Source organism: Coregonus clupeaformis, unplaced genomic scaffold (assembly GCF_020615455.1).
Source record: "Coregonus clupeaformis isolate EN_2021a unplaced genomic scaffold, ASM2061545v1 scaf0771, whole genome shotgun sequence".
NCBI lineage: Eukaryota > Metazoa > Chordata > Actinopteri > Salmoniformes > Salmonidae > Coregonus > Coregonus clupeaformis.
In genome coordinates this window covers 183,144-208,104 of record NW_025534226.1, presented here as the reverse complement: position 1 = coordinate 208,104, position 24,961 = coordinate 183,144, and the positions used below count along the sequence as shown (strand labels likewise).

General features: G+C 45.8%; 1 protein-coding gene across 1 annotated transcript in view; it reads left to right on the top strand.

Annotated features, from left to right (window-relative positions):
* The window catches only part of LOC123480947 (serine/threonine-protein kinase B-raf-like), a 51,677-nt gene extending 27,288 nt beyond the window's left edge, over positions 1-24,389 (top strand). The window contains 16 exon segments of the mRNA XM_045216670.1: positions 1,737-1,839; positions 3,597-3,720; positions 3,723-3,744; positions 4,046-4,145; positions 4,147-4,166; positions 4,962-5,121; positions 6,757-6,796; positions 13,194-13,330; positions 14,076-14,278; positions 14,687-14,863; positions 18,464-18,510; positions 19,729-19,847; positions 20,395-20,526; positions 20,896-21,030; positions 22,647-22,797; positions 24,045-24,389. Of these exon segments, the coding sequence (XP_045072605.1) occupies positions 1,737-1,839; positions 3,597-3,720; positions 3,723-3,744; positions 4,046-4,145; positions 4,147-4,166; positions 4,962-5,121; positions 6,757-6,796; positions 13,194-13,330; positions 14,076-14,278; positions 14,687-14,863; positions 18,464-18,510; positions 19,729-19,847; positions 20,395-20,526; positions 20,896-21,030; positions 22,647-22,797; positions 24,045-24,067 (1,693 nt within the window). The 3' untranslated portion in view covers positions 24,068-24,389.
* The last annotated feature ends 572 nt before the right edge of the window (positions 24,390-24,961 follow it).

The following is a 24,961-nucleotide window of genomic DNA, read 5'->3' as shown; positions in this document are numbered from 1 at the left end:
GTCAGTGTATAGGACACAGTATGAGGTCAGTGTATAGGACACAGTATGAGGTCAATGTATAGGACACAGTATGAGGTCAATGTATAGGACACAGTATGAGGTCAGTGTATAGGACACAGTTTGAGGTCAATGTATAGGACACAGTATGAGGTCAATGTATAGGACACAGTATGAGGTCAGTGTATAGGACACACTATGAGGTCAATGTATAGGACACAGTATGAGGTCAATGTATAGGACACAGTATAAGAGGTCAATGTATAGGACACAGTATAAGAGGTCAATGTATAGGACACAGTATAAGAGGTCAATGTATAGGACACAGTATAAGAGGTCAATGGATAGGACACAGTATGAGATCAATGTATAGGACACAGTATAAGAGGTCAATGTATAGGACACAGTATAAGAGGTCAATGTATAGGACACAGTATGAGAGAACAATGTATAGGACACAGTATAAGAGGTCAATGTATAGGACACGGTATGAGAGGTCAATGTATAGGACACGGTATGAGAGGTCAATGTATAGGACACAGTATGAGAGGTCAATGTATAGGACACGGTATGAGGTCAATGTATAGGACACAGTATAAGAGGTCAATGTATAGGACACAGTATGAGGTCAATGTATAGGACACAGAATGAGGTCAATGTATAGGACACAGTATGAGGTCAATGTATAGGACACAGTATGAGGTCAATGTATAGGATACAGTATGAGGTCAATGTATAGGACACAGTATGAGGTCAATGTATAGGACACAGTATGAGGTCAATGTATAGGACACAGTATGAGGTCAATGTATAGGACACAGTATGAGAGGTCAATGTATAGGACACAGTATGAGAGAACAATGTATAGGACACAGTATAAGAGGTCAATGTATAGGACACGGTATGAGAGGTCAATGTATAGGACACAGTATAAGAGGTCAATGTATAGGACACAGTATGAGGTCAATGTATAGGACACAGTATGAGGTCAATGTATAGGACACAGTATGAGGTCAATGTATAGGACACAGTATGAGAGGTCAATGTATAGGACACGGTATGAGGTCAATGTATAGGACACAGTATAAGAGGTCAATGTATAGGACACAGTATAAGAGGTCAATGTATAGGACACACTATAAGAGGTCAATGTATAGGACACAGTATGAGGTCAATGTATAGGACACAGTATGAGGTCAATGTATAGGACACAGTATGAGGTCAATGTATAGGACACAGTATGAGGTCAATGTATAGGACACAGTATAAGAGGTCAATGTATAGGACACAGTATAAGAGGTCAATGTATAGGACACAGTATGAGGTCAATGTATAGGACACAGAATGAGGTCAATGTATAGGACACAGTATGAGGTCAATGTATAGGACACAGTATGAGGTCAATGTATAGGATACAGTATGAGGTCAATGTATAGGACACAGTATGAGGTCAATGTATAGGACACAGTATGAGGTCAATGTATAGGACACAGTATGAGAGGTCAATGTATAGGACACAGTATGAGAGGTCAATGTATAGGACACAGTATGAGGTCAATGTATAGGACACAGTATGAGGTCAATGTATAGGACACAGTGACACAATTCAGCTATATTTTATTGTACTTTGTTTGACAAGGTAAATCATTGAGAACGCATTCTCTTCTACAATAATGACCCTAATGTGTACTAAACTCAACCGCAACCCAGTTACCTCCTCTTCCTGTCACCTGTCTCAGAGAGAAGAAGCCTCTAGGCTGGGACACAGACATCTCCTGGCTGACGGGGGAGGAGCTACACGTGGAAGTGCTGGAGAACGTTCCGCTGACCACACACAACTTTGTGAGTATAACTGGAACTCTAGAACTACAATTTGGCATGACTGGGCAGGGGCACAGCCGTGTGTGGGCCTGGGAGGGCATAGGCCCGCCCACTGGGGAGCCAGGCCCACCCACTGGGGAGCCAGGCCCAACCAATCAGAATTAGTTTTGGTCTGCGGTTGTGAGGCCGGTTGGACATACTGCCAAATTCTCTAAAACGACGTTGGAGGCGGCTTATGGTAGAGAAATCAACATTCAATTCTCTGGCAACAGCTCTGGTGGACATTCCTGCAGTCAGCATTCCAGTTGCACGCGCCCTCAAAACTTGAGACATCTGTGGCATTGTGTTGTGTGACAAAACTGCACATTTTTAAAGTGGCCTTTTATTGTCCCCAGCACAAGGTGCACCTGTGTAATGATTATGCTGTTTAATCAGCTTCTTGATGTGCCAAATCTGTCAGGTGGATGGATTATATTGTCAAAGGAGAAATGCTCACTAATAGGGATGCATATGGTCCATTTCTGGGATTTTTTTTATTTCAGCTCATGAAACATGGGACCAACGCTTTACATGTTGCATCTATATTTTTGTTCAGTGTGGAACTATGGAACCGGAACTATGGAACCGGAACTATGGAACCGGAACTATGGAACCGGATTCATAGAACCAGCTGGGACTGCGGTGGGATGTTACTGGGAAAAGCCACTAGAAATACTAACTAGAGAAGGAGGAACTGACCAAACAGTTCAAGGTTCAGTCCATTGTTGAGTTGACCCTCATGTTTGTTTCTGGCCATGCATGTAGACCAGGCAAATAAACTGTTGATATATCAGAGCAGGTTCATTCACTGAATGAAAGGAAAAACTGGACCTCCAGTGTCCTCCAATGATTGGAACATGAGCATTCACAATAGCAATAGAGGGCTCTAGAAGGAAATAACTTGTTTTAACATGGACATCACCTTTGAGGGCTTCCACCATTTTTTTAATTAGTCAACTGGGTTGGGAATCCTATGGGTTGGATTCCCTTATGGATCAGAGCATCGTCTTCTTCAAATTTGATCGCCTTTTGGTTTGTAAATGTCTTTTTAAGCTATATATCACTGCCATCTAGTGGCCACAATAGATTTGACGCACAATATTTGGTTCAGGAGTCCAGCAGGTGGCGGTAAATAATCCAATATTGGCTTTACACTTTTTTACAAACACAATAGAAGAAGAAAATGGAGATGAGCCTCACATGGCAACAGACACAAAGACAAGTCATATTTCTTTAATGGATGCGACAGAAGGGACAACCAACGTCCTCCCTAACGTTCCCACTGGATTCTCTAACAGGGTCTCTCTCTCTCTCTCTCTCTCTCTCTCTCTCTCTCTCTCTCTCTCTCTCTCTCTGTCTCTGTCTCTGTCTCTGTCTCTCTCTGTCTCGCTCTCTGTCTCGCTCTCTGTCTCGCTCTCTGTCTCTGTCTCTCTCTCTCCCTCTCTCTCTCTCCCTCTCTCTTTCTCTCTCTCTCCCCCACTCTCTCTCTCTCTCTCTCTCTCTCTCTCTCTCACTCTCTCTCTCACTCTCTCTCTCTCTCTCTGTCTCTCTCTCTGTCTCTCTCTCTCTCTGTCTCTGTCTCTCTCTCTCTCTCTGTCTCTGTCTCTGTCTCTGTCTCTGTCTCTGTCTCTGTCTCTGTCTCTGTCTCTGTCTCTGTCTCTGTCTCTGTCTCTGTCTCTGTCTCTGTCTCTGTCTCTGTCTCTGTCTCTCTCTCTCTCTGTTCATGTCTGTTCCCCCAGGTGAGGAAGACGTTCTTTACGTTGGCGTTCTGTGATTTTTGCCGGAAGCTTCTGTTCCAGGGGTTCCGATGTCAGACGTGTGGCTATAAGTTCCATCAGCGCTGCAGCACAGAGGTGCCGCTCATGTCGCCAACTACGACCAGCTGGAGTAAGTTATCCATCGAAATGAATCGTTTTTAAGTCATTGGAGAAGAGTGGGGGTGGGAAGTTGGTGTTGAGTTATGTCATTCTGTAGGTTGCAAGCAAGTGTTGTTTTTCATTGTTTGAGACTGAAGTTGGCGTGATCTGTCCCCGAGACTGAAGTTGGACACCAGCTTATTGCTAGTATCCAAGTTATTTTTAGTTTTTGTATGTGTGTGTAAATCGGGGGGGTAAAAGCAAAAGACAAATGAAAGTATATCTTAATGTTCAGTTCTAACCTGTATGTTGGGTCTTGGTTGGGTCTGCAGTTTGTTGCTGGTGTCCAAGTTCTTTGAGCACCACCCCATCACCCAGGAGGAGGTGTCATCAGAGGGCACCACCCCCGTGTCCGAGGTCTGCCCCTCACTGCCCCCCGTCCGACTCCACTGGGTGAGTTAACCCCTAACCCTGACCTCTAATCCTAACCCATGTGACCGTGGCCTACCCTTCACTGCCCCCGTCCGACTCCACTGGGTGAGTCTCACACCTGAGAACTGTCTGACACCTGTCCTGATCCCATTCTCACCTCAGCACAGTTGAAGGAAAGGAGGTGAGGAAAGGAAGCCATTTAAGACTACTGCAGCACAGCCTTGATAATCTCATATCTCCTTGCTAGATTCAACGTAGACTGGACTCTCTGCTAATGCTGTGCCAAATGTCCCCAGTGAGATGGACCCACCCTGTCCTCCCCTCTTAACCTCTGTCTAACCTCCAGGTCCCTGTGCCACACCAGTGTGTCCCCGTCCAAGTCCATCCCCCAGAGTTTCAACCCCCATCCTCTCTGACCCCTGACCTCTCTCTGACCCCCAGGTCCCTGTGCCACACCAGTGTGTCCATGTCCATCCCCCAGAGTTTCAACCCCCATCCTCTCTGACCCCTGACCTCTCTCTGACCTCCAGGTCCCTGTGCCACACCAGTGTGCCCCCCGTCCAAATCCATCCCCCAGAGTTTCAACCCCCATCCTCTCTGACCCCTGACCTTTCTCTCTGACCTCCAGGTCCCTGTGCCACACCAGTGTGTCCCCGTCCAAATCCATCCCCCAGAGTTTCAACCCCCATCCTCTCTGACCCCTGACCTCTCTCTCTGACCCCCAGGTCCCTGTGCCACACCAGTGTGTCCCCGTCCATCACCCAGAGTTTCAACCCCCATCCTCTCTGACCCCTGACCTCTCTCTCTAACCCCCAGGTCCCTGTGCCATGCCAGTGTGTCCCCGTCCAAGTCCATCCCGATCCCCCAGAATTTCAGGCCCGGAGAAGAGGACCACAGGAACCAGTTTGGCCAGAGAGACCGCTCCTCCTCCGCTCCCAATGTCCATATCAACACCATCGAACCCGTCAACATAGACGTGAGTCCACCATCCCTTCTGTCTGGGTCTGATAGCTCACACTGCCCCCGCTGGAGACAAGTAGTACTGCTACTGTAGAATGTTTATGTGCCAGCGCTGGTAAAAGGCTTCTTGTGAATGGGGTGCTCATCTGGGTGCTTGGCTAAATACAACATAGAACCGTATTAAGTCATACTTAAAAAGGAACTGACAGCATTTTAGCAAAATTAAATCTCATTCAAATCTGTTCATATACACCCCCAAATATGTATATACCAGGTAGTCCTCTTACATTTGGGAACTTTACAGTCCTATTGATCAAACAACCATGAAAAGGTAGCCACTCTCTCCCTCAGTTATGAACATCAACAACAAAAAGATTAACAACTAATGCTAGCCAGAGAAATATGAGCTAACATATAACGAAGGAACTTTAGACAAACCCTCTCTAACTTTTTTCAGATAGTGGGCCGTCAAAATTGCACTGATACGCGATGGGGAATTGTAGCCTCCTCGCCCTTCCACAGCTTGCCTGCCAATGCATGCTTGTCCCAACCAAGCACCAAAGCTAACTGGCTAATGTTGGCTAGCTTGCTAACTAGCTACTTCCAGACACAAATGAGAGAACACCTTACTCTTGACCATTTTGACTCGTCCTAGCTGAGCTGGTTAGGCTGTTTACGTGTTATCTAGAGCGTTTGTGACTAACTTACTTTTTTGCCTACGTTTACTGGCACGGTCATATTCAGCGGATGTTGCGCGGTCATAATTTCATCGGTTATTCTGCGCTCTGAATCTGCGAACGCAAGAGATATGCAAACTGGTTAGCAGTCGTTCAAGTTCTTGCTAGCTAACCAAATGACACCTGCATCTAGCTGTGTATAGCCACCGAAAAACGATGTGAGGGGAAAAAGTCAGTCACTCGCCCACTCCTCCAATGACATGACATCTTCCGAGCAGCTATCTAGCTAACGTTAGGCTCCGTGTTTTTAGCTTGATACATAAATAGATACGCTAGCCTATTAGCCATGTTATGACTGTAAAATGACTGACTTGTGATCATTACCCTTGCTAGTTTGATTGTATTGACATTCCCAGCCTTAGTTACATTCGTCCGTTTTTGTCCAAAATATTGAGCCATTGAAACTGAAACAGTGCATTCCGAATGGTACCAGGCCAACTGTGATTTACAACTTGATAGCAATATTTATTGGACTACCAAGCAATGTATTGGTTAATTATATTAATCATGCATTGAACTGCATCCATCTATTCTGCCAACAATTCCTTAGTGTACGCCATGAAACGTTGAGTCAAATAGAACCTATTTTTAAAACGTCTTATAAAGTTGGTTTTGTAGCATAAACTGGGAATTTGATATTTTTGACTGACATTATGATTGTCCGTTTCATATCTGCAAAGTAGTTAAAATGCTGTCAGTTCCACTTGAAGTGTTATATCAAGATATAACACAATCTGTAGTGTTGGTCGAGAATCTTCACAGTATTGTGATTCCCTCTTTTATTTCCTTCCTTCCTTCCTTCCTTCCTTCCTTCCTTCCTTCCTTCCTTCCTTCCTTCCTTCCTTCCTTCCTTCCTTCCTTCCTTCCTTCCTTCCTTCCTTCCTTCCTTCCTTTCTCTCCTTTCTTTCTTCCAGGACTTGATTCGAGACCAAGGTTTACAGAGGTCAGAAGGAGGTAAGGAAACTGATCATCATCATCATCATCAGGACTGTCATTCAATCAACAAGTCTTCCTCCCACCCTGCGTCTGCGTTCTCTTGTCTTTACGAAGCCCTAGAAGCTCATTTTGTCCAGTCTGACTTTCAATTTCTACACGATGCATATTCAGAATATTTGTCCTTAGACTGTAAAACAATGGCTCTGTCCCTTTTAAGGAGACTTCCCTTTAAGAGAGCTGTCTACCCTTTATTTCCCCTGACGTTCTCTGATTCCACTGCCCATCCCATGCTCCCTCTGGAAGAGTGTACACTACTTACTATGGGCCAGTCTCAAATGGTAAACTACTCCGTATCTAGTGCACTACTTTTGGCCAGTGATAATGTGTGTGGGAAAAAAAACTCCTTAACTTTCTACTGGTCCTTCGAGACAGATTTTGTACACTATTCCCCCTCATTTGCACTCATTGGGGCTGTGGCCAAAAGTAGGGTGCGACACAGCATCTGGGCGGCCATATTGGATCGGGCCTACAGTAGGTACCGTAGAGAAGTGGGGTCAGGTGGGTCCAGTAGCCTGTCTTCAGGGCCAGTGATCCTGCTGTGTGTCTCTCTCCCCCACCCCCCCACCCCCTGCAGCCCCCCCTGCAGACTCACCCACCCGCCCGCTGCTTGAGGAAGCACCGAACACGGACCTCAAGCCCCCTCCTATACTCCTACCCCAATGACATAGTCTTTGATTTTGAGTCCGAGCCTGTGTTCCGAGGTAGCTAGGCCTCTGTGTGGTGTGTGTGTATTGTGTGTGTGTATTGTGTGTGTGTATTGTGTGTGTGTATTGTGTGTCCTCACTGCCACCTGTGTTTTGGCCTCCACTGTCTGTCTGTGTTTCACGCTTCACTCTTTGACCCCTCACACTGCCACTACGCCCCCCCCGCCCCCTCTGCTTCCAAAAACTCTCATATGGGAGGTTATACTTGTGTGCCTCAGGGCCTGTATCCATAAAGCGTCTCAGAGTAGGAGGGGGGATCTAGGATCTGTCCATATATTCTCATTCATTTATGATCTAAAAGGCTAAACTGATCCTAGATCTGAGATACCCTGATCAGGGACTAGTAAAGTGCACTATAGATGTATAGAACAATTTCTAAATGTCCTCAGAACTGACTGACCAAGAACAGGGGGATTTATGAGCTGCAGTTGATAGTGTAATGTATTTAACTACCCGGCTGCAGTTGATAGTGTAATGTATTAACTACCCGGCTGCAGTTGATAGTGTAATGTATTAACTACCTGCAGTTGATAGTGTAATGTATTAACTACCCGGCTGCAGTTGATAGTGTAATGTATTTAACTACCCGGCTGCAGTTGATAGTGTAATGTATTTAACTACCCGGCTGCAGTTGATAGTGTAATGTATTAACTACCTGCAGTTGATAGTGTAATGTATTAACTACCCGGCTGCAGTTGATAGTGTAATGTATTTAACTACCCGGCTGCAGTTGATAGTGTAATGTATTAACTACCCGGCTGCAGTTGATAGTGTAATGTATTAACTACCCGTAGTGTAATGTATTAACTACCCGGCTGCAGTTGATAGTGTAATGTATTAACTACCCGGCTGCAGTTGATAGTGTAATGTATTAACTACCCGGCTGCAGTTGATAGTGTAATGTATTAACTACCCGGCTGCAGTTGATAGTGTAATGTATTAACTACCCGGCTGCAGTTGATAGTGTAATGTATTTAACTACCCGGCTGCGGGTTGATAGTGTAATGTATTAACTACCCGGCTGCAGTTGATAGTGTAATGTATTTAACTACCCGGCTGCAGTTGATAGTGTAATGTATTAACTACCCGTAGTGTAATGTATTAACTACCCGGCTGCAGTTGATAGTGTAATGTATTAACTACCCGGCTGCAGTTGATAGTGTAATGTATTAACTACCCGGCTGCAGTTGATAGTGTAATGTATTAACTACCCGGCTGCAGTTGATAGTGTAATGTATTAACTACCCGGCTGCGGGTTGATAGTGTAATGTATTAACTACCCGGCTGCAGTTGATAGTGTAATGTATTAACTACCCGGCTGCGGGTTGATAGTGTAATGTATTAACTACCCGGCTGCAGTTGATAGTGTAATGTATTAACTACCCGGCTGCAGTTGATAGTGTAATGTATTAACTACCTGCAGTTGATAGTGTAATGTATTAACTACCCGGCTGCAGTTGATAGTGTAATGTATTTAACTACCCGGCTGCAGTTGATAGTGTAATGTATTAACTACCCGTCTGCAGTTGATAGTGTAATGTATTAACTACCCGGCTGCAGTTGATAGTGTAATGTATTAACTACCCGGCTGCAGTTGATAGTGTAATGTATTTAACTACCCGGCTGCAGTTGATAGTGTAATGTATTAACTACCCGTCTGCAGTTGATAGTGTAATGTATTAACTACCCGGCTGCAGTTGATAGTGTAATGTATTAACTACCCGGCTGCAGTTGATAGTGTAATGTATTAACTACCTGCAGTTGATAGTGTAATGTATTAACTACCCGGCTGCAGTTGATAGTGTAATGTATTAACTACCCGGCTGCAGTTGATAGTGTAATGTATTAACTACCCGGCTGCAGTTGATAGTGTAATGTATTAACTACCCGGCTGCAGTTGATAGTGTAATGTATTTAACTACCCGGCTGCAGTTGATAGTGTAATGTATTAACTACCCGGCTGCAGTTGATAGTGTAATGTATTAACTACCCGGCTGCAGTTGATAGTGTAATGTATTAACTACCCGGCTGCAGTTGATAGTGTAATGTATTAACTACCCGGCTGCAGTTGATAGTGTAATGTATTTAACTACCCGGCTGCAGTTGATAGTGTAATGTATTAACTACCCGGCTGCAGTTGATAGTGTAATGTATTAACTACCCGGCTGCAGTTGATAGTGTAATGTATTAACTACCCGGCTGCAGTTGATAGTGTAATGTATTAACTACCCGGCTGCAGTTGATAGTATAATGTATTAACTACCCGGCTGCAGTTGATAGTGTAATGTATTAACTACCCGGCTGCGGGTTGATAGTGTAATGTATTTAACTACCCGGCTGCAGTTGATAGTGTAATGTATTAACTACCCGGCTGCGGGTTGATAGTGTAATGTATTAACTACCCGGCTGCAGTTGATAGTGTAATGTATTAACTACCCGGCTGCAGTTGATAGTGTAATGTATTAACTACCCGGCTGCAGTTGATAGTGTAATGTATTAACTACCCGGCTGCAGTTGATAGTGTAATGTATTAACTACCCGGCTGCAGTTGATAGTGTAATGTATTAACTACCCGGGCTGCAGTTGATAGTGTAATGTATTAACTACCCGGCTGCAGTTGATAGTGTAATGTATTTAACTACCCGGCTGCAGTTGATAGTGTAATGTATTTAACTACCCGGCTGCAGTTGATAGTGTAATGTATTTAACTACCTTCCAGTAGGTTTTTGTCTTTTTTTAATTCAATATTGGAAGCCACATTGAGATGTATTGGTTATAAAGTAGAGGATGAGGTTAAAGTACTACATTACCCAGAGTTCTCTACTGCACCCATTTTCTAAATGTCCTCAGAACTGACTTACCAAGAACAGGGTGATATTTGAGCTGCAGTTGATAGTGTAATGTATTAACTACCCGGCTGCGGTTGATAGTGTAATGTATTAACTACCCGGCTGCGGTTGATAGTGTAATGTATTAACTACCCGGCTGCAGTTGATAGTGTAATGTATTAACTACCCGGCTGCAGTTGATAGTGTAATGTATTAACTACCCGGCTGCAGTTGATAGTGTAATGTATTAACTACCCGGCTGCAGTTGATAGTGTAATGTATTAACTACCCGGCTGCAGTTGATAGTGTAATGTATTTAACTACCCGGCTGCAGTTGATAGTGTAATGTATTAACTACCCGGCTGCAGTTGATAGTGTAATGTATTTAACTACCCGGCTGCAGTTGATAGTGTAATGTATTTAACTACCCGGCTGCAGTTGATAGTGTAATGTATTAACTACCCGGCTGCAGTTGATAGTGTAATGTATTAACTACCCGGCTGCAGTTGATGGTGTAATGTATTAACTACCCGGCTGCAGTTGATAGTGTAATGTATTAACTACCCGGCTGCAGTTGATAGTGTAATGTATTTAACTACCCGGCTGCAGTTGATAATGTAATGTATTAACTACCCGGCTGCAGTTGATAGTGTAATGTATTAACTACCCGGCTGCAGTTGATAGTGTAATGTATTAACTACCCGGCTGCAGTTGATAGTGTAATGTATTAACTACCCGGCTGCAGTTGATAGTGTAATGTATTTAACTACCTTCCAGTAGGTTTTTGTCTTTTTTAAATTCAATATTGGAAGCCACATTGAGATGTATTGGTTATAAAGTAGAGGATGAGGTTAAAGTACTACATTACCCAGAGTTCTCTACTGCACCAGGCACCCACCCCCCCTATTCCAGCAACACCCTCTCCTTCACACACCGCTGACACTGATGGTTTCTCGGAACTGATGGCTTCTACGGTTGTGGCTAGATGGACAATTAACGTAGCAGGTTAGGAGAATTAGGTTAAGGGTTAGGAAAAGGTTTAGGCTTAGGTAAAATGTACAAGCCATCAGTTCTGAGAAACCATCAGTGTCACCACACCTCCACCTCCAAACACCACCAGGACGCAACACCTCACAGGCTTCCCTCAACCCTCCTGTTCTCTGAAACCCAGTCTATGGCCCAATCCCAAATAGACCCCAGGACCCTATGCCAAGGGTCCCCAATTACATTCAGCCGTGGGACGATTTTTCCTTGAGCTGATGGTAAGGGGGCGCCGGAACATGGTTATAAATCATTTGTACACTGCAAATTGACCGCAAGAATCCCAAACAGATATAATATTTGAGAAAAACAGAATAATTTCAAACCTTGATTACATTGGGATACGATCACATATCCCTCTATATTTATGCATTGGAATACTTGGACAGATTTTCCTAAATTAAATCACTTTGAGCTCATTTTCTGGTGATTTTAGTATTTTGTCCAAGAATGAAAATTATAGATAAAAATAATACAAAATATTTTTGCTCTGAACATTTTGGGGCCAAATAAAATCACCCGCGGGCCGCTTATAGGGGAACCCTGCCCTGTGATCGACCCCTAGACCCTACGCCCTATGATTGACCCCTAGACCCTACGCCCTATGATTGACCCCTAGACCCTACGCCCTGTGATTGACCCCTAGACCCTACGCCCTATGATTGACCCCTAGACCCTATACCCTATGATTGACCCCTAGACCCTATACCCTATGATTGACCCTATGCCCTATGATTGACCCCTAGACCCTACGCCCTGTGATTGACCCTACGCCCTATGATTGACCCCTAGACCCTACGCCCTATGATTGACCCCTAGACCCTATACCCTATGATTGACCTCTAGACCCTATACCCTATGATTGACCCTACGCCCTATGATTGACCCCTAGACCCTACGCCCTGTGATTGACCCCCTAGACCCTACGCCCTATGATTGACCCCCTAGACCCTACGCCCTATGATTGACCCTAGACCCTACGCCCCTATGATTGACCCCTAGACCCTACGCCCTGTGATTGACCCTAGACCCTACGCCCTATGATTGACCCCTAGACCCTACGCCCTGTGATTGACCCCTAGACCCTGTGATTGACCCCTAGACCCTATGCCCTATGATTGACCCCTAGACCCTACGCCCTATGATTGACCCCTAGACCCTACGCCCTGTGATTGACCCCTAGACCCTATGCCCTATGATTGACCCCCTAGACCCTACGCCCTATGATTGACCCCTAGACCCTACGCCCTATGATTGACCCCTAGACCCTACGCCCTATGATTGACCCCTAGACCCTACGCCCTATGATTGACCCCTAGACCCCACGCCCTATGATTGACCCCTAGACCCTACGCCCTATGATTGACCCCTAGACCCTACGCCCTATGATTGACCCCATGCACTTGTGGAGATCTGAGATTTTTGACAGGTGGAAGCAATATGGTAATAGTTCCAACTTGTCCTCTGATAGGCTAGGTGGAAGTTTCACTATTTTGTTTTAGATCCATCCAATAATCTCATGGGGGTCTAGGGGTCGATCCCAGGGCATAGGGTCTAGGGGTCAATTTGGGATTGAGCTTATCCCTTCTCTCTTTCACTCAAACCCTGGCGGCCTCCTCCTCCTCTTCCTCCTCCTCTTCCTCCTCCTCTTCCTCCTCTTCCTCCTTCTCCTCTTCCGCCTGGCTTCTGTTTGTCCTCTGTTTCTTCTCATCCTCATCTTTCTGTTTTTTTTTTGTTTTCCTCCCCCCTCTAACCCCCTCCCTCCCCCTCCTCCTCCAATAGGGTCGACCGCAGGGCTGTCGGCCACGCCCCCGGCCTCGCTGCCTGGCTCATTGACCAATGTGAAGGCTCCTCAGAAGTCTCCGTGTCCACAGAGAGAGAGGAAGTCCTCGTCCTCGTCTGACGACCGCAATAAGATGGTGAGACATGTTAGATATCTCTGTTACAAACACCTTCTTAGAGCTGACTGGTTTATAAGTAAGCAATAAGATGGTGAGACATGTTAGATATCTCTGTTACAAACACCTTCTTAGAGCTGACTGGTTTATAAGTAAGCAATAAGATGGTGAGACATGTTAGATATCTCTGTTACGAACACAGACCTTCTTAGAGCTGAGTTGTCCATCACAAAGCAGGATCAATAAGTTTACAATAAGATGGAGATGCCAAACAATGACTATAGGAGTTGGCGAGACGGCTAGAAGTGACCAGGTATTTACTTGGAAAAAGACACAGGAGTTGGCGAGACTGCTAGAAATAACCAGGTATTTACATGGAAAAAGACACAGGAGTTGGCGAGACAGCTAGAAATAACCAGGTATTTACTTGGAAAAAGACACAGGAGTTGGCGAGACGGCTAGCAATAACCAGGTATTTACTTGGAAAAAGACACAGGAGTTGGCGAGACAGCTAGAAATAAGCAGGTATTTACATGGAAAAAGACACAGGAGTTGGCGAGACGGCTAGAAATAACCAGGTATTTACTTGGAAAAAGAGCTAGTAAAACACTAACACAATAGTGTGGTGAAATGCACAGAGCCTTCACCGTGCGCTGCCACTTTAAGACTGCACCGGCTCTATTGTTGTAGAGCAGGAAGTAGAGTCATCTTCCGTGTGTGTGTGTGTGTGTGTGTGTGTGTGTGTGTGTTTGTCCCCCACCTGTAGAAAACCCTGGGCAGACGGGACTCTAGCGATGACTGGGAGATCCCAGAAGGTCAGATCACCCTGGGTCAGAGGATAGGATCTGGATCCTTTGGGACCGTCTTCAAGGGCAAGTGGCACGGTGACGTTGCGGTGAAGATGTTGAACGTTACAGCTCCCAACCCACAGCAGCTACAGGCCTTTAAGAACGAAGTGGGAGTCCTCCGGTAAGACACGTTAACGGTTAAGTCGTGTATAGAAAAGCTTGGCATATACACAGGACCACTAGTTGTAGGATACTCGTTTTACTTTAGGTAATAAACTGCTACCTTCCAGGTATTAGGTGTGTTGGGATATATAACCAACAAGTATAGTGTAAACATGGCTTCTGTTCTGTCGTGAAATAGCATGGCTTCTGTTCTGTCGTGAAATAGCATGGCTTCTGTTCTGTCGTGAAATAGCATGGCTTCTGTTCTGTCGTGAAATAACATGGCTTCTGTTCTGTCGTGAAATAACATGGCTTCTGTTCTGTCGTAAAATAACATGCTGGGTGAACAGATGAAATAACATGCTGGGTGAACAGACGAAAGCTCCATTCTCAGTGCTGTTGATTTCCTCCTCTGCTCCCTTAACAGGAAGACGCGTCACGTCAACATCCTGCTGTTCATGGGCTACACCACCAAGCCTCAGCTAGCCATCGTGACCCAGTGGTGTGAAGGCTCCTCCCTCTACCACCACCTACACATCATAGAGACCAAGTTTGAGATGATCAAACTGATAGACATCGCCCGGCAGACCGCACAGGGCATGGAGTGAGTCCATCTACAACAACACTGGATTGCGGCGTTCCAAATGGCACCCTATTCCCTAAAAAATATAAAAAAAGTAGTCACAAACATAGGGCTTTAGGTTGGGACATCTGGGACACAGACACTGGCTCACATGCTCGTCCACTACCACATGATTCTCCTACTCGCCTCCTTTCTATTGTCTGTCTTGATAAGGTGTTGATGTGCTCAACCTCTGGCCAACACTACACAGCAGATAGAGCTGCATTTTAAATGAGTCAGCCTCTGGCCAACACTACACAGCAGATAGAGCTGCATTTTAAATGAGTCAGCCTCTGGCCAACACTACACAGCAGATAGAGCTGCATTTTAAATGAGTCAGCCTCTGGCCAACACTACACAGCAGATAGAGCTGCATTTTAAATGAGTCAGCCTCTGGCCAACACTACACAGCAGATAGAGCTGCATTTTAAATGAGTCAGCCTCTGGCCAACACTACACAGCAGATAGAGCTGCATTTTAAATGAGCCAACCTCTGAACTACTGTAGGTGCCTGCAGAACTCTGCTACAGTGGAGGTTAGGAGAGTCTTAACCAGTGGAGGTTAGGAGAGTCTTAACATGGACAGACTGGTAACAGTGGAGGTTAGGAGAGTCTTAACATGGACAGACTGGTAACAGTGGAGGTTAGGAGAGTCTTAACATGGACAGACTGGTAACAGTGGAGGTTAGGAGAGTCTTAACATGGACAGACTGGTAACAGTGGAGGTTAGGAGAGTCTTAACATGGACAGACTGGTAACAGTGGAGGTTAGGAGAGTCTTAACATGGACAGACTGGTAACAGTGGAGGTTAGGAGAGTCTTAACATGGACAGACTGGTAACAGTGGAGGTTAGGAGAGTCTTAACGTGGACAGACTGGTAACAGTGGAGGTTAGGAGAGTCTTAACATGGACAGACTGGTAACAGTGGAGGTTAGGAGAGTCTTAACGTGGACAGACTGGTAACAGTGGAGGTTAGGAGAGTCTTAACGTGGACAGACTGGTAACAGTGGAGGTTAGGAGAGTCTTAACATGGACAGACTGGTAACAGTGGAGGTTAGGAGAGTCTTAACATGGACAGACTGGTAACAGTGGAGGTTAGGAGAGTCTTAACGTGGACAGACTGGTTCAGTGGAGGTTAGGAGAGTCTTAACATGGACAGACTGGTAACAGTGGAGGTTAGGAGAGTCTTAACATGGACAGACTGGTTCAGTGGAGGTTAGGAGAGTCTTAACATGGACAGACTGGTAACAGTGGAGGTTAGGAGAGTCTTAACATGGACAGACTGGTTCAGTGGAGGTTAGGAGAGTCTTAACATGGACAGACTGGTAACAGTGGAGGTTAGGAGAGTCTTAACATGGACAGACTGGTAACAGTGGAGGTTAGGAGAGTCTTAACATGGACAGACTGGTAACAGTGGATGTTAGGAGAGTCTTAACATGGACAGACTGGTAACAGTGGAGGTTAGGAGAGTCTTAACATGGACAGACTGGTAACAGTGGAGGTTAGGAGAGTCTTAACATGGACAGACTGGTAACAGTGGAGGTTAGGAGAGTCTTAACATGGACAGACTGGTAACAGTGGAGGTTAGGAGAGTCTTAACATGGACAGACTGGTAACAGTGGAGGTTAGGAGAGTCTTAACATGGATAGACTGGTAACAGTGGAGGTTAGGAGAGTCTTAACATGGACAGACTGGTAACAGTGGAGGTTAGGGAGAGTCTTAACATGGACAGACTGGTAACAGTGGAGGTTAGGAGAGTCTTAACGTGGACAGACTGGTAACAGTGGAGGTTAGGAGAGTCTTAACGTGGACAGACTGGTAACAGTGGAGGTTAGGAGAGTCTTAACATGGACAGACTGGTTCAGTGGAGGTTAGGAGAGTCTTAACATGGACAGACTGGTAACAGTGGAGGTTAGGAGAGTCTTAACATGGACAGACTGGTAACAGTGGAGGTTAGGAGAGTCTTAACGTGGACAGACTGGTAACAGTGGAGGTTAGGAGAGTCTTAACGTGGACAGACTGGTAACAGTGGAGGTTAGGAGAGTCTTAACATGGACAGACTGGTAACAGTGGAGGTTAGGAGAGTCTTAACATGGACAGACTGGTTCAGTGGAGGTTAGGAGAGTCTTAACATGGACAGACTGGTAACAGTGGAGGTTAGGAGAGTCTTAACATGGACAGACTGGTAACAGTGGAGGTTAGGAGAGTCTTAACGTGGACAGACTAGTAACAGTGGAGGTTAGGAGAGTCTTAACATGGACAGACTGGTAACAGTGGAGGTTAGGAGAGTCTTAACATGGACAGACTGGTAACAGTGGAGGTTAGGAGAGTCTTAACATGGACAGACTGGTTCAGTGGAGGTTAGGAGAGTCTTAACATGGACAGACTGGTAACAGTGGAGGTTAGGAGAGTCTTAACATGGACAGACTGGTTCAGTGGAGGTTAGGAGAGTCTTAACATGGACAGACTGGTAACAGTGGAGGTTAGGAGAGTCTTAACATGGACAGACTGGTAACAGTGGAGGTTAGGAGAGTCTTAACGTGGACAGACTAGTAACAGTGGAGGTTAGGAGAGTCTTAACATGGACAGACTGGTAACAGTGGAGGTTAGGAGAGTCTTAACATGGACAGACTGGTTCAGTGGAGGTTAGGAGAGACTTAACATGGACAGACTGGTTCAGTGGAGGTTAGGAGAGTCTTAACATGGACAGACTGGTAACAGTGGAGGTTAGGAGAGTCTTAACATGGACAGACTGGTTCAGTGGAGGTTAGGAGAGTCTTAACATGGACAGACTGGTAACAGTGGAGGTTAGGAGAGTCTTAACATGGACAGACTGGTAACAGTGGAGGTTAGGAGAGTCTTAACATGGACAGACTGGTAACAGTGGAGGTTAGGAGAGTCTTAACATGGACAGACTGGTAACAGTGGAGGTTAGGAGAGTCTTAACATGGACAGACTGGTTCAGTGGAGGTTAGGAGAGTCTTAACATGGACAGACTGGTTCAGTGGAGGTTAGGAGAGTCTTAACATGGACAGACTGGTAACAGTGGAGGTTAGGAGAGTCTTAACATGGACAGACTGGTAACAGTGGAGGTTAGGAGAGTCTTAACGTGAACAGACTGGTAACAGTGGAGGTTAGGAGAGTCTTAACGTGGACAGACTGGTAACAGTGGAGGTTAGGAGAGTCTTAACATGGACAGACTGGTAACAGTGGAGGTTAGGAGAGTCTTAACGTGAACAGACTGGTAACAGTGGAGGTTAGGAGAGTCTTAACGTGGACAGACTGGTTCAGTGGAGGTTAGGAGAGTCTTAACATGGACAGACTGGTAACAGTGGAGGTTAGGAGAGTCTTAACATGGACAGACTGGTTCAGTGGAGGTTAGGAGAGTCTTAACATGGACAGACTGGTAACAGTGGAGGTTAGGAGAGTCTTAACATGGACAGACTGGTAACAGTGGAGGTTAGGAGAGTCTTAACGTGGACAGACTGGTAACAGTGGAGGTTAGGAGAGTGTAATTATGTCTATTGTACCCAGTGTTATTGATTACTAACTAACCTGGGATTGTTGTGGTTTTCTTCCATAGTTACCTGCACGCCAAATCCATCATCCATAGAGACCTGAAGAGCAACAGTATCCTCTCTGACCTCTGACCTTTCACCTGTTCCAACAAGCCTTTCACAGTCCGGCTGACCTTTTTTGACCCCTTTTATAAAGGCGAAGTGGTCATAATCACCTCTCTCTGCTGTGTCACCTAAACGAAAGCCATTGATGGGAAATAGTATTGTGTTCAGATCTGTTTTTACATTTGAGTCATTTAGCAGGACACTGTTATCCACAGCAACTTCCAGTACGTTTCTCTTCAGGGAACTAGGTAGGACAAAGACTAGACAAGTGGAAGAAAAAGCGACGGTGTTAGTTGTTGTTGACGAGTTGGCATGTAGCAGGTACCTCCATGGTTCCCTGTTTTTTTAAAAGCTGTTCAGTCTTACAGGAGTCTCCCAAACAGAGCTCCCCTCCCCTCTCAGGTACCGCCATGGTTCCCTGTTTTTTTTAAAGCTGTTCAGTCTTACAGGAGTCTCCCAAACAGAGCTCCCCTCCTCTCAGGTACCGCCATGGTTCCCTGTTTTTTAAAGCTGTTCAGTCTTACAGGAGTCTCCCAAACAGAGCTCCCCTCCCCTCTCAGGTACCGCCATGGTTCCCTGTTTTTTTTTAAAGCTGTTCAGTCTTACAGGAGTCTCCCAAACAGAGCTCCCCTCCCCTCTCAGGTACCGCCATGGTTCCCTGTTTTTTAAAGCTGTTCAGTCTTACAGGAGTCTCCCAAACAGAGCTCCCCTCCCCTCTCAGGTACCGCCATGGTTCCCTGTTTTTTTTTAAAGCTGTTCAGTCTTACAGGAGTCTCCCAAACAGAGCTCCCCTCCCCTCTCAGGTACCTCCATGGTTCCCTGTTTTTTAAAGCTGTTCAGTCTTACAGGAGTCTCCCAAACAGAGCTCCCCTCCCCTCTCAGGTACCTCCATGGTTCCCTGTTTTTTTAAAGCTGTTCAGTCTTACAGGAGTCTCCCAAACAGAGCTCCCCTCCCCTCTCAGGTACCGCCATGGTTCCCTGTTTTTAAAAGCTGTTCAGTCTTACAGGAGTCTCCCAAACAGAGCTCCCCTCCCCTCTCAGGTACCTCCATGGTTCCCTGTTTTTTTAAAGCTGTTCAGTCTTACAGGAGTCTCCCAAACAGAGCTCCCCTCCCCTCTCAGGTACCTCCATGGTTCCCTGTTTTTTTTAAAGCTGTTCAGTCTTACAGGAGTCTCCCAAACAGAGCTCCCTTTTGCGTTCTTTTCCTTAACCCCTCCCCTCCCAGACATCTTCCTGCACGAGGACCTGACCGTGAAGATCGGAGACTTCGGCCTGGCCACTGTGAAGTCACGCTGGAGCGGCTCCCACCAGTTTGAACAGCTCTCTGGCTCCATCCTGTGGATGGTGAGTGACACTGCAGGGAGAAAGAGGAGAACCTGAAAATAGAGGAAAACGTCAAGCGGGAGAGAATTCAATCTACGTTATTCTTCATTATTAGAGCTGATCTGAAAGGATCAGATATGAGTTGTTTTTAGGAACACAGGCAATAAATGCATCGGTCTAATGTGACATTGGCTCGGACACAATTAGTCACCCTCTTCTGGCCTCCATCTACAAACTCATTGGAGGAGAGGGTCTGAAGGGCGGGACCTCAGATCTTGTCCTCCAATGCGGTTTGAGAGGGAGGTGTGAGGATGGAAAGACTGAAGGACAATACTTTTGAGACCCAGTGTGCAGGGTTGGTTTGGGGTCAATTCCATTTACATTCCAGTCAATTCTGAAAGTAAAACCAAATTCCAATTCCAAAAATGTTCCTCATTTTGAAAAGCATTGAAGAGAATTGGAACGTCGGTGTACTTCCTGAATTGACTGGAATTGAGCCCCAACCCTGCCAGTGTGGCTTGTATATCTGGTCGTCTGTGTGACTCTGCTGCCCCCTGTCTGCCTGTAGGCCCCAGAAGTGATCCGCTTGCAGGATAAGAACCCATACAGCTTCCAGTCTGACGTTTACGCCTTCGGGATAGTTCTCTATGAGCTGATGTCCGGGGCTCTGCCCTACTCCAACATCAATAACAGAGATCAGGTAGATATCAATACTGTTATATACATCTAGAATATACATTTATAATGTTCTCTATGAGCTGATGTCTTGGGGCTCTGCCCTACTCCAACATCAATAACAGAGATCAGGTATATATCAATACTGTTATATACATCTACAATATACATTTATAATGTTCTCTATGAGCTGATGTCTTGGGGCTCTGCCCTACTCCAACATCAATAACAGAGATCAGGTATATATCAATACTGTTATATACATCTACAATATACATTTATAATGTTCTCTATGAGCTGATGTCTTGGGGCTCTGCCCTACCTGAGCAAGGTGTTCTATACCTGTCTCCTACCCATAACCTCTGACCTCTAACCCTCCACCTCTCTCCTGTAGATAATCTTCATGGTGGGTCGGGGCTACCTGTCTCCTGACCTCAGTAAGGTGCGCTCCAACTGTCCTAAAGCCATGAGGAGGCTGATGGCTGACTGTATGAAGAAGAAGAGGGAGGAACGACCCCTATTCCCTCAGGTAACTATAGAAACGACCCCTATTCCCTCAGGTAACTATAGAAACGACCCCTATTCCCTCAGGTAACTATAGAAACAACCCCTATTCCCTCAGGTAACTATAGGAACAACCCCTATTCCCTCAGGTAACTATAGAAACAACCCCTATTCCCTCAGGTAACTATAGAAACAACCCCTATTCCCTCAGGTAACTATAGAAACAACCCCTATTCCCTCAGGTAACTATAGAAACGACCCCTATTCCCTCAGGTATCTATAGAAACGACCCCTATTCCCTCAGGTAACTATAGAAACGACCCCTATTCCCTCAGGTAACTATAGAAACGACCCCTATTCCCTCAGGTATCTATAGAAACGACCCCTATTCCCTCAGGTAACTATAGAAACGACCCCTATTCCCTCAGGTAACTATAGAAACAACCGCTATTCCCTCAGGTAACTATAGAAACGACCCCTATTCCCTCAGGTATCTATAGAAACGACCCCTATTCCCTCAGGTAACTATGGAAACAACCCCTATTCCCTCAGGTAACTATAGAAACAACCCCTATTCCCTCAGGTAACTATAGAAACTAACCCTATTCCCTCAGGTATCTATAGAAACGACCCCTATTCCCTCAGGTAACTATAGAAACAACCCCTATTCCCTCAGGTAACTATAGAAACAACCCCTATTCCATCAGGTAACTATAGAAACAACCCCTATTCCCTCAGGTAACTATAGAAACAACCCCTATTCCCTCAGGTATCTATAGAAACAACCCCTATTCCCTAAGGTAACTATAGAAACAACCCCTATTCCCTCAGGTATCTATAGAAACAACCCCTATTCCCTCAGGTATCTATAGAAACGACCCCTATTCCCTCAGGTAACTATAGAGACCACTTCACTATAAATGCCAGGGGCTGAGCTGAATGTTTTAAAATGACCAAGATATCCACCTCACTAGAAGGATCTTCCTGCTGATGTGGTTAAGGCTGGTAGCCAGTGTAGGGACTGAGCCATTCCTGCTGATGTGGTTAAGGCTGGTAGCCAGTGTAGGGACTGAGCCGTTCCCGCTGATGTGGTTAAGGCTGGTAGCCAGTGTAGGGACTGAGCCGTTCCTGCTGATGTGGTTAAGGCTGGTAGCCAGTGTAGGGACTGAGCCGTTCCTGCTGATGTGGTTAAGGCTGGTAGCCAGTGTAGGGACTGAGCCGTTCCTGCTGATGTGGTTAAGGCTGGTAGCCAGTGTAGGGACTGAGCCGTTCCTGCTGATGTGGTTAAGGCTGGTAGCCAGTGTAGGGACTGAGCCGTTCCTGCTGATGTGGTTAAGGCTGGTAGCCAGTGTAGGGACCGAGCCTTTGAGTTGTTTTACTTGTATGGATGAATGATCATGTGTTAGTTCCACCACTAGGTGGCCTCAGAGCATTAGAAATAAAAGCACACTAACATCTCACTGTGTTAAAAGCTGCTGTAAAGCCCAGCTGAGGTTCTCTGACTTACTTTTGCTGTCAGCTTTGTCCCTATTTGAGACGAGTGATTCGAGATAAGTGATTGGCTAGTGGTGACCTACTAACCTCCTGTGTTTCTCCTGATTTGTTGGTGGTGACCTTTAACCTCTGACCTCCTCTTGTCAGATCCTGGCGTCCATTGAGCTGCTGGCGCGTTCTTTACCCAAGATCCACCGCTCCGCTTCGGAACCCTCACTGAACCGAGCCGGGTTCCAGACGGAGGACTTCAGCCTGTACGCCTGTGCATCCCCCAAAACCCCGATACAGGGGGGATACGGTGAGGGGCCATACACACACACACACACACACACACACACACACACACACACACACACACACACTGGGGGGTCCCATCATTTCTCCATGGAAAGAGTGTTACTGCCATTTGAAATATGCTCACATAACTATTGGCCTTTTAAAAGAATAGATAGGACTGTAACACAGACGCAATAAATAAGGATCATTTAGCACATCAGAAGAGAAATGTACTGCCGTCTCTCCTCTGCCTTCCAAACTGATCATCTCTCTCCTCTGCCTTCCAAACTGATCATCTCTCCCTTCCAAACTGATCATCTCTCTCCTCTCCCTTCCAAACTGATCATCTCTCTCCTCTCCCTTTCAAACTGATCATCTCTCTCCTCTCCCTTCCAAACTGATAATCTCTCTCCTCTTCATTCCAAACTGATCATCTCTCTCCTCTCCCTTCCAAACTGATCATCTCTCTCCTCTTCATTCCAAACTGATCATCTCTCTCCTCTCCCTTCCAAACTGATCATCTCTCTCCTCTCCCTTCCAAACTGATCATCTCTCTCCTCTGCCTTCCAAACTGATCATCTCTCTCCTCTCCCTTCCAAACTGATCATCTCTCTCCTCTCCCTTCCAAACTGATCATCTCTCTCCTCTCCCTTCCAAACTGATCATCTCCCTCCTCTCCCTTCCAAACGGATCATCTCTCTTCTCTGCCTTCCAAACTGATCATCTCTCTCCTCTCCCTTCCAAACTGATCATCTCTCTCCTCTCCCTTCCAAACTGATCATCTCTCTCCTCTCTCCTTCCAAACTGATCATCTCTCTCCTCTCCCTTCCAAACTGATCATCTCTCTCCTCTCCCTTCCAAACTGATCATCTCTCTCCTCTCCCTTCCAAACTGATCATCTCTCTCCTCTCCCTTCCAAACTGATCATCTCTCTCCTCTCCCTTCCAAACTGATCATCTCCCTCCTCTCCCTTCCAAACGGATCATCTCTCTTCTCTGCCTTCCAAACTGATCATCTCTCTCCTCTCCCTTCCAAACTGATCATCTCTCTCCTCTCCCTTCCAAACTGATCATCTCTCTCCTCTCTCCTTCCAAACTGATCATCTCTCTCCTCTCCCTTCCAAACTGATCATCTCTCTCCTCTCCCTTCCAAACTGATCATCTCTCTCCTCTCTCCTTCCAAACTGATCATCTCTCTCCTCTTCATTCCAAACTGATCATCTCCCTCCTCTCCCTTCCAAACTGATAATCTCCCTCCTCTTCATTCCAGGGGAGTTTTCAGCATTTAAATAAGACGCTGATCCAGATTCCGCCAGTCAGCCAGTCCATCCCTCGTCACTCTTCAACCAGTCTTGTGTTCCTGCGGTGGATTACTTCATCCATTAACCAAAAAACAAACATACTAGTCTCAAAGAACGTCAGTTTTCCTCTTTCAACACCTGAAGACAGACGGACAGATAGACAGACGGCCTCTTCCTCTCTCCGCCCCACGCCGCGGGAGTTCTAAAGATTATACCAGCTCCGCTGGGGAATCACCACATCGAAAAAACTCAACTACAAAATCTGTTTTTAAACAGGAAAACTTGAATAACACATAACAGGATAAACAAATGAAGAAATACTAAAGAAATCTAAACCAAACCAGAGGAAGAAGGGAATACTGCAAAAGGAGAGAACAGCACGTCTTGAAGGACTGGTGGAGAGATGGAGGACGAGGAGGACAACGGTTGAGAACACAAGGACAGGATGGGGGTTAGGGGTCAAGAGAGGTCAGGGTTCAGAGGTCGATGGTTTGGGCAGCACACGCCTCGTCCACGCCCCTTCCCTGACGAAGGGGGCGGAGCTACAGGCACAGGAAACCACACTTTGACCAATGGCAACAAGTAGCAGCCTCCCTCTCTCTGGCTGCTCATTGGTTGCCTGAGATGAAGGGGCCAGGTCTAAGCCAATCCCTGATAAGCTGGAGGTCATGGGATGGAGTCGACCCTGTGGGAAGATGACTTGAAAGATTAATTTATTTTTAAAAATTTCCCAGTTTGTTTTTGGATTTTAAGGATATGGGAGTGAATGCTGTTGTTCTGAGCTCTTTTTTTTTTTTATTATATTTTTTGACGAGATCGTTGATGTTTTTACAATCACGACAAAGCATTCCTACTTGGTGATAGGCCACACATGAATACATTCGAC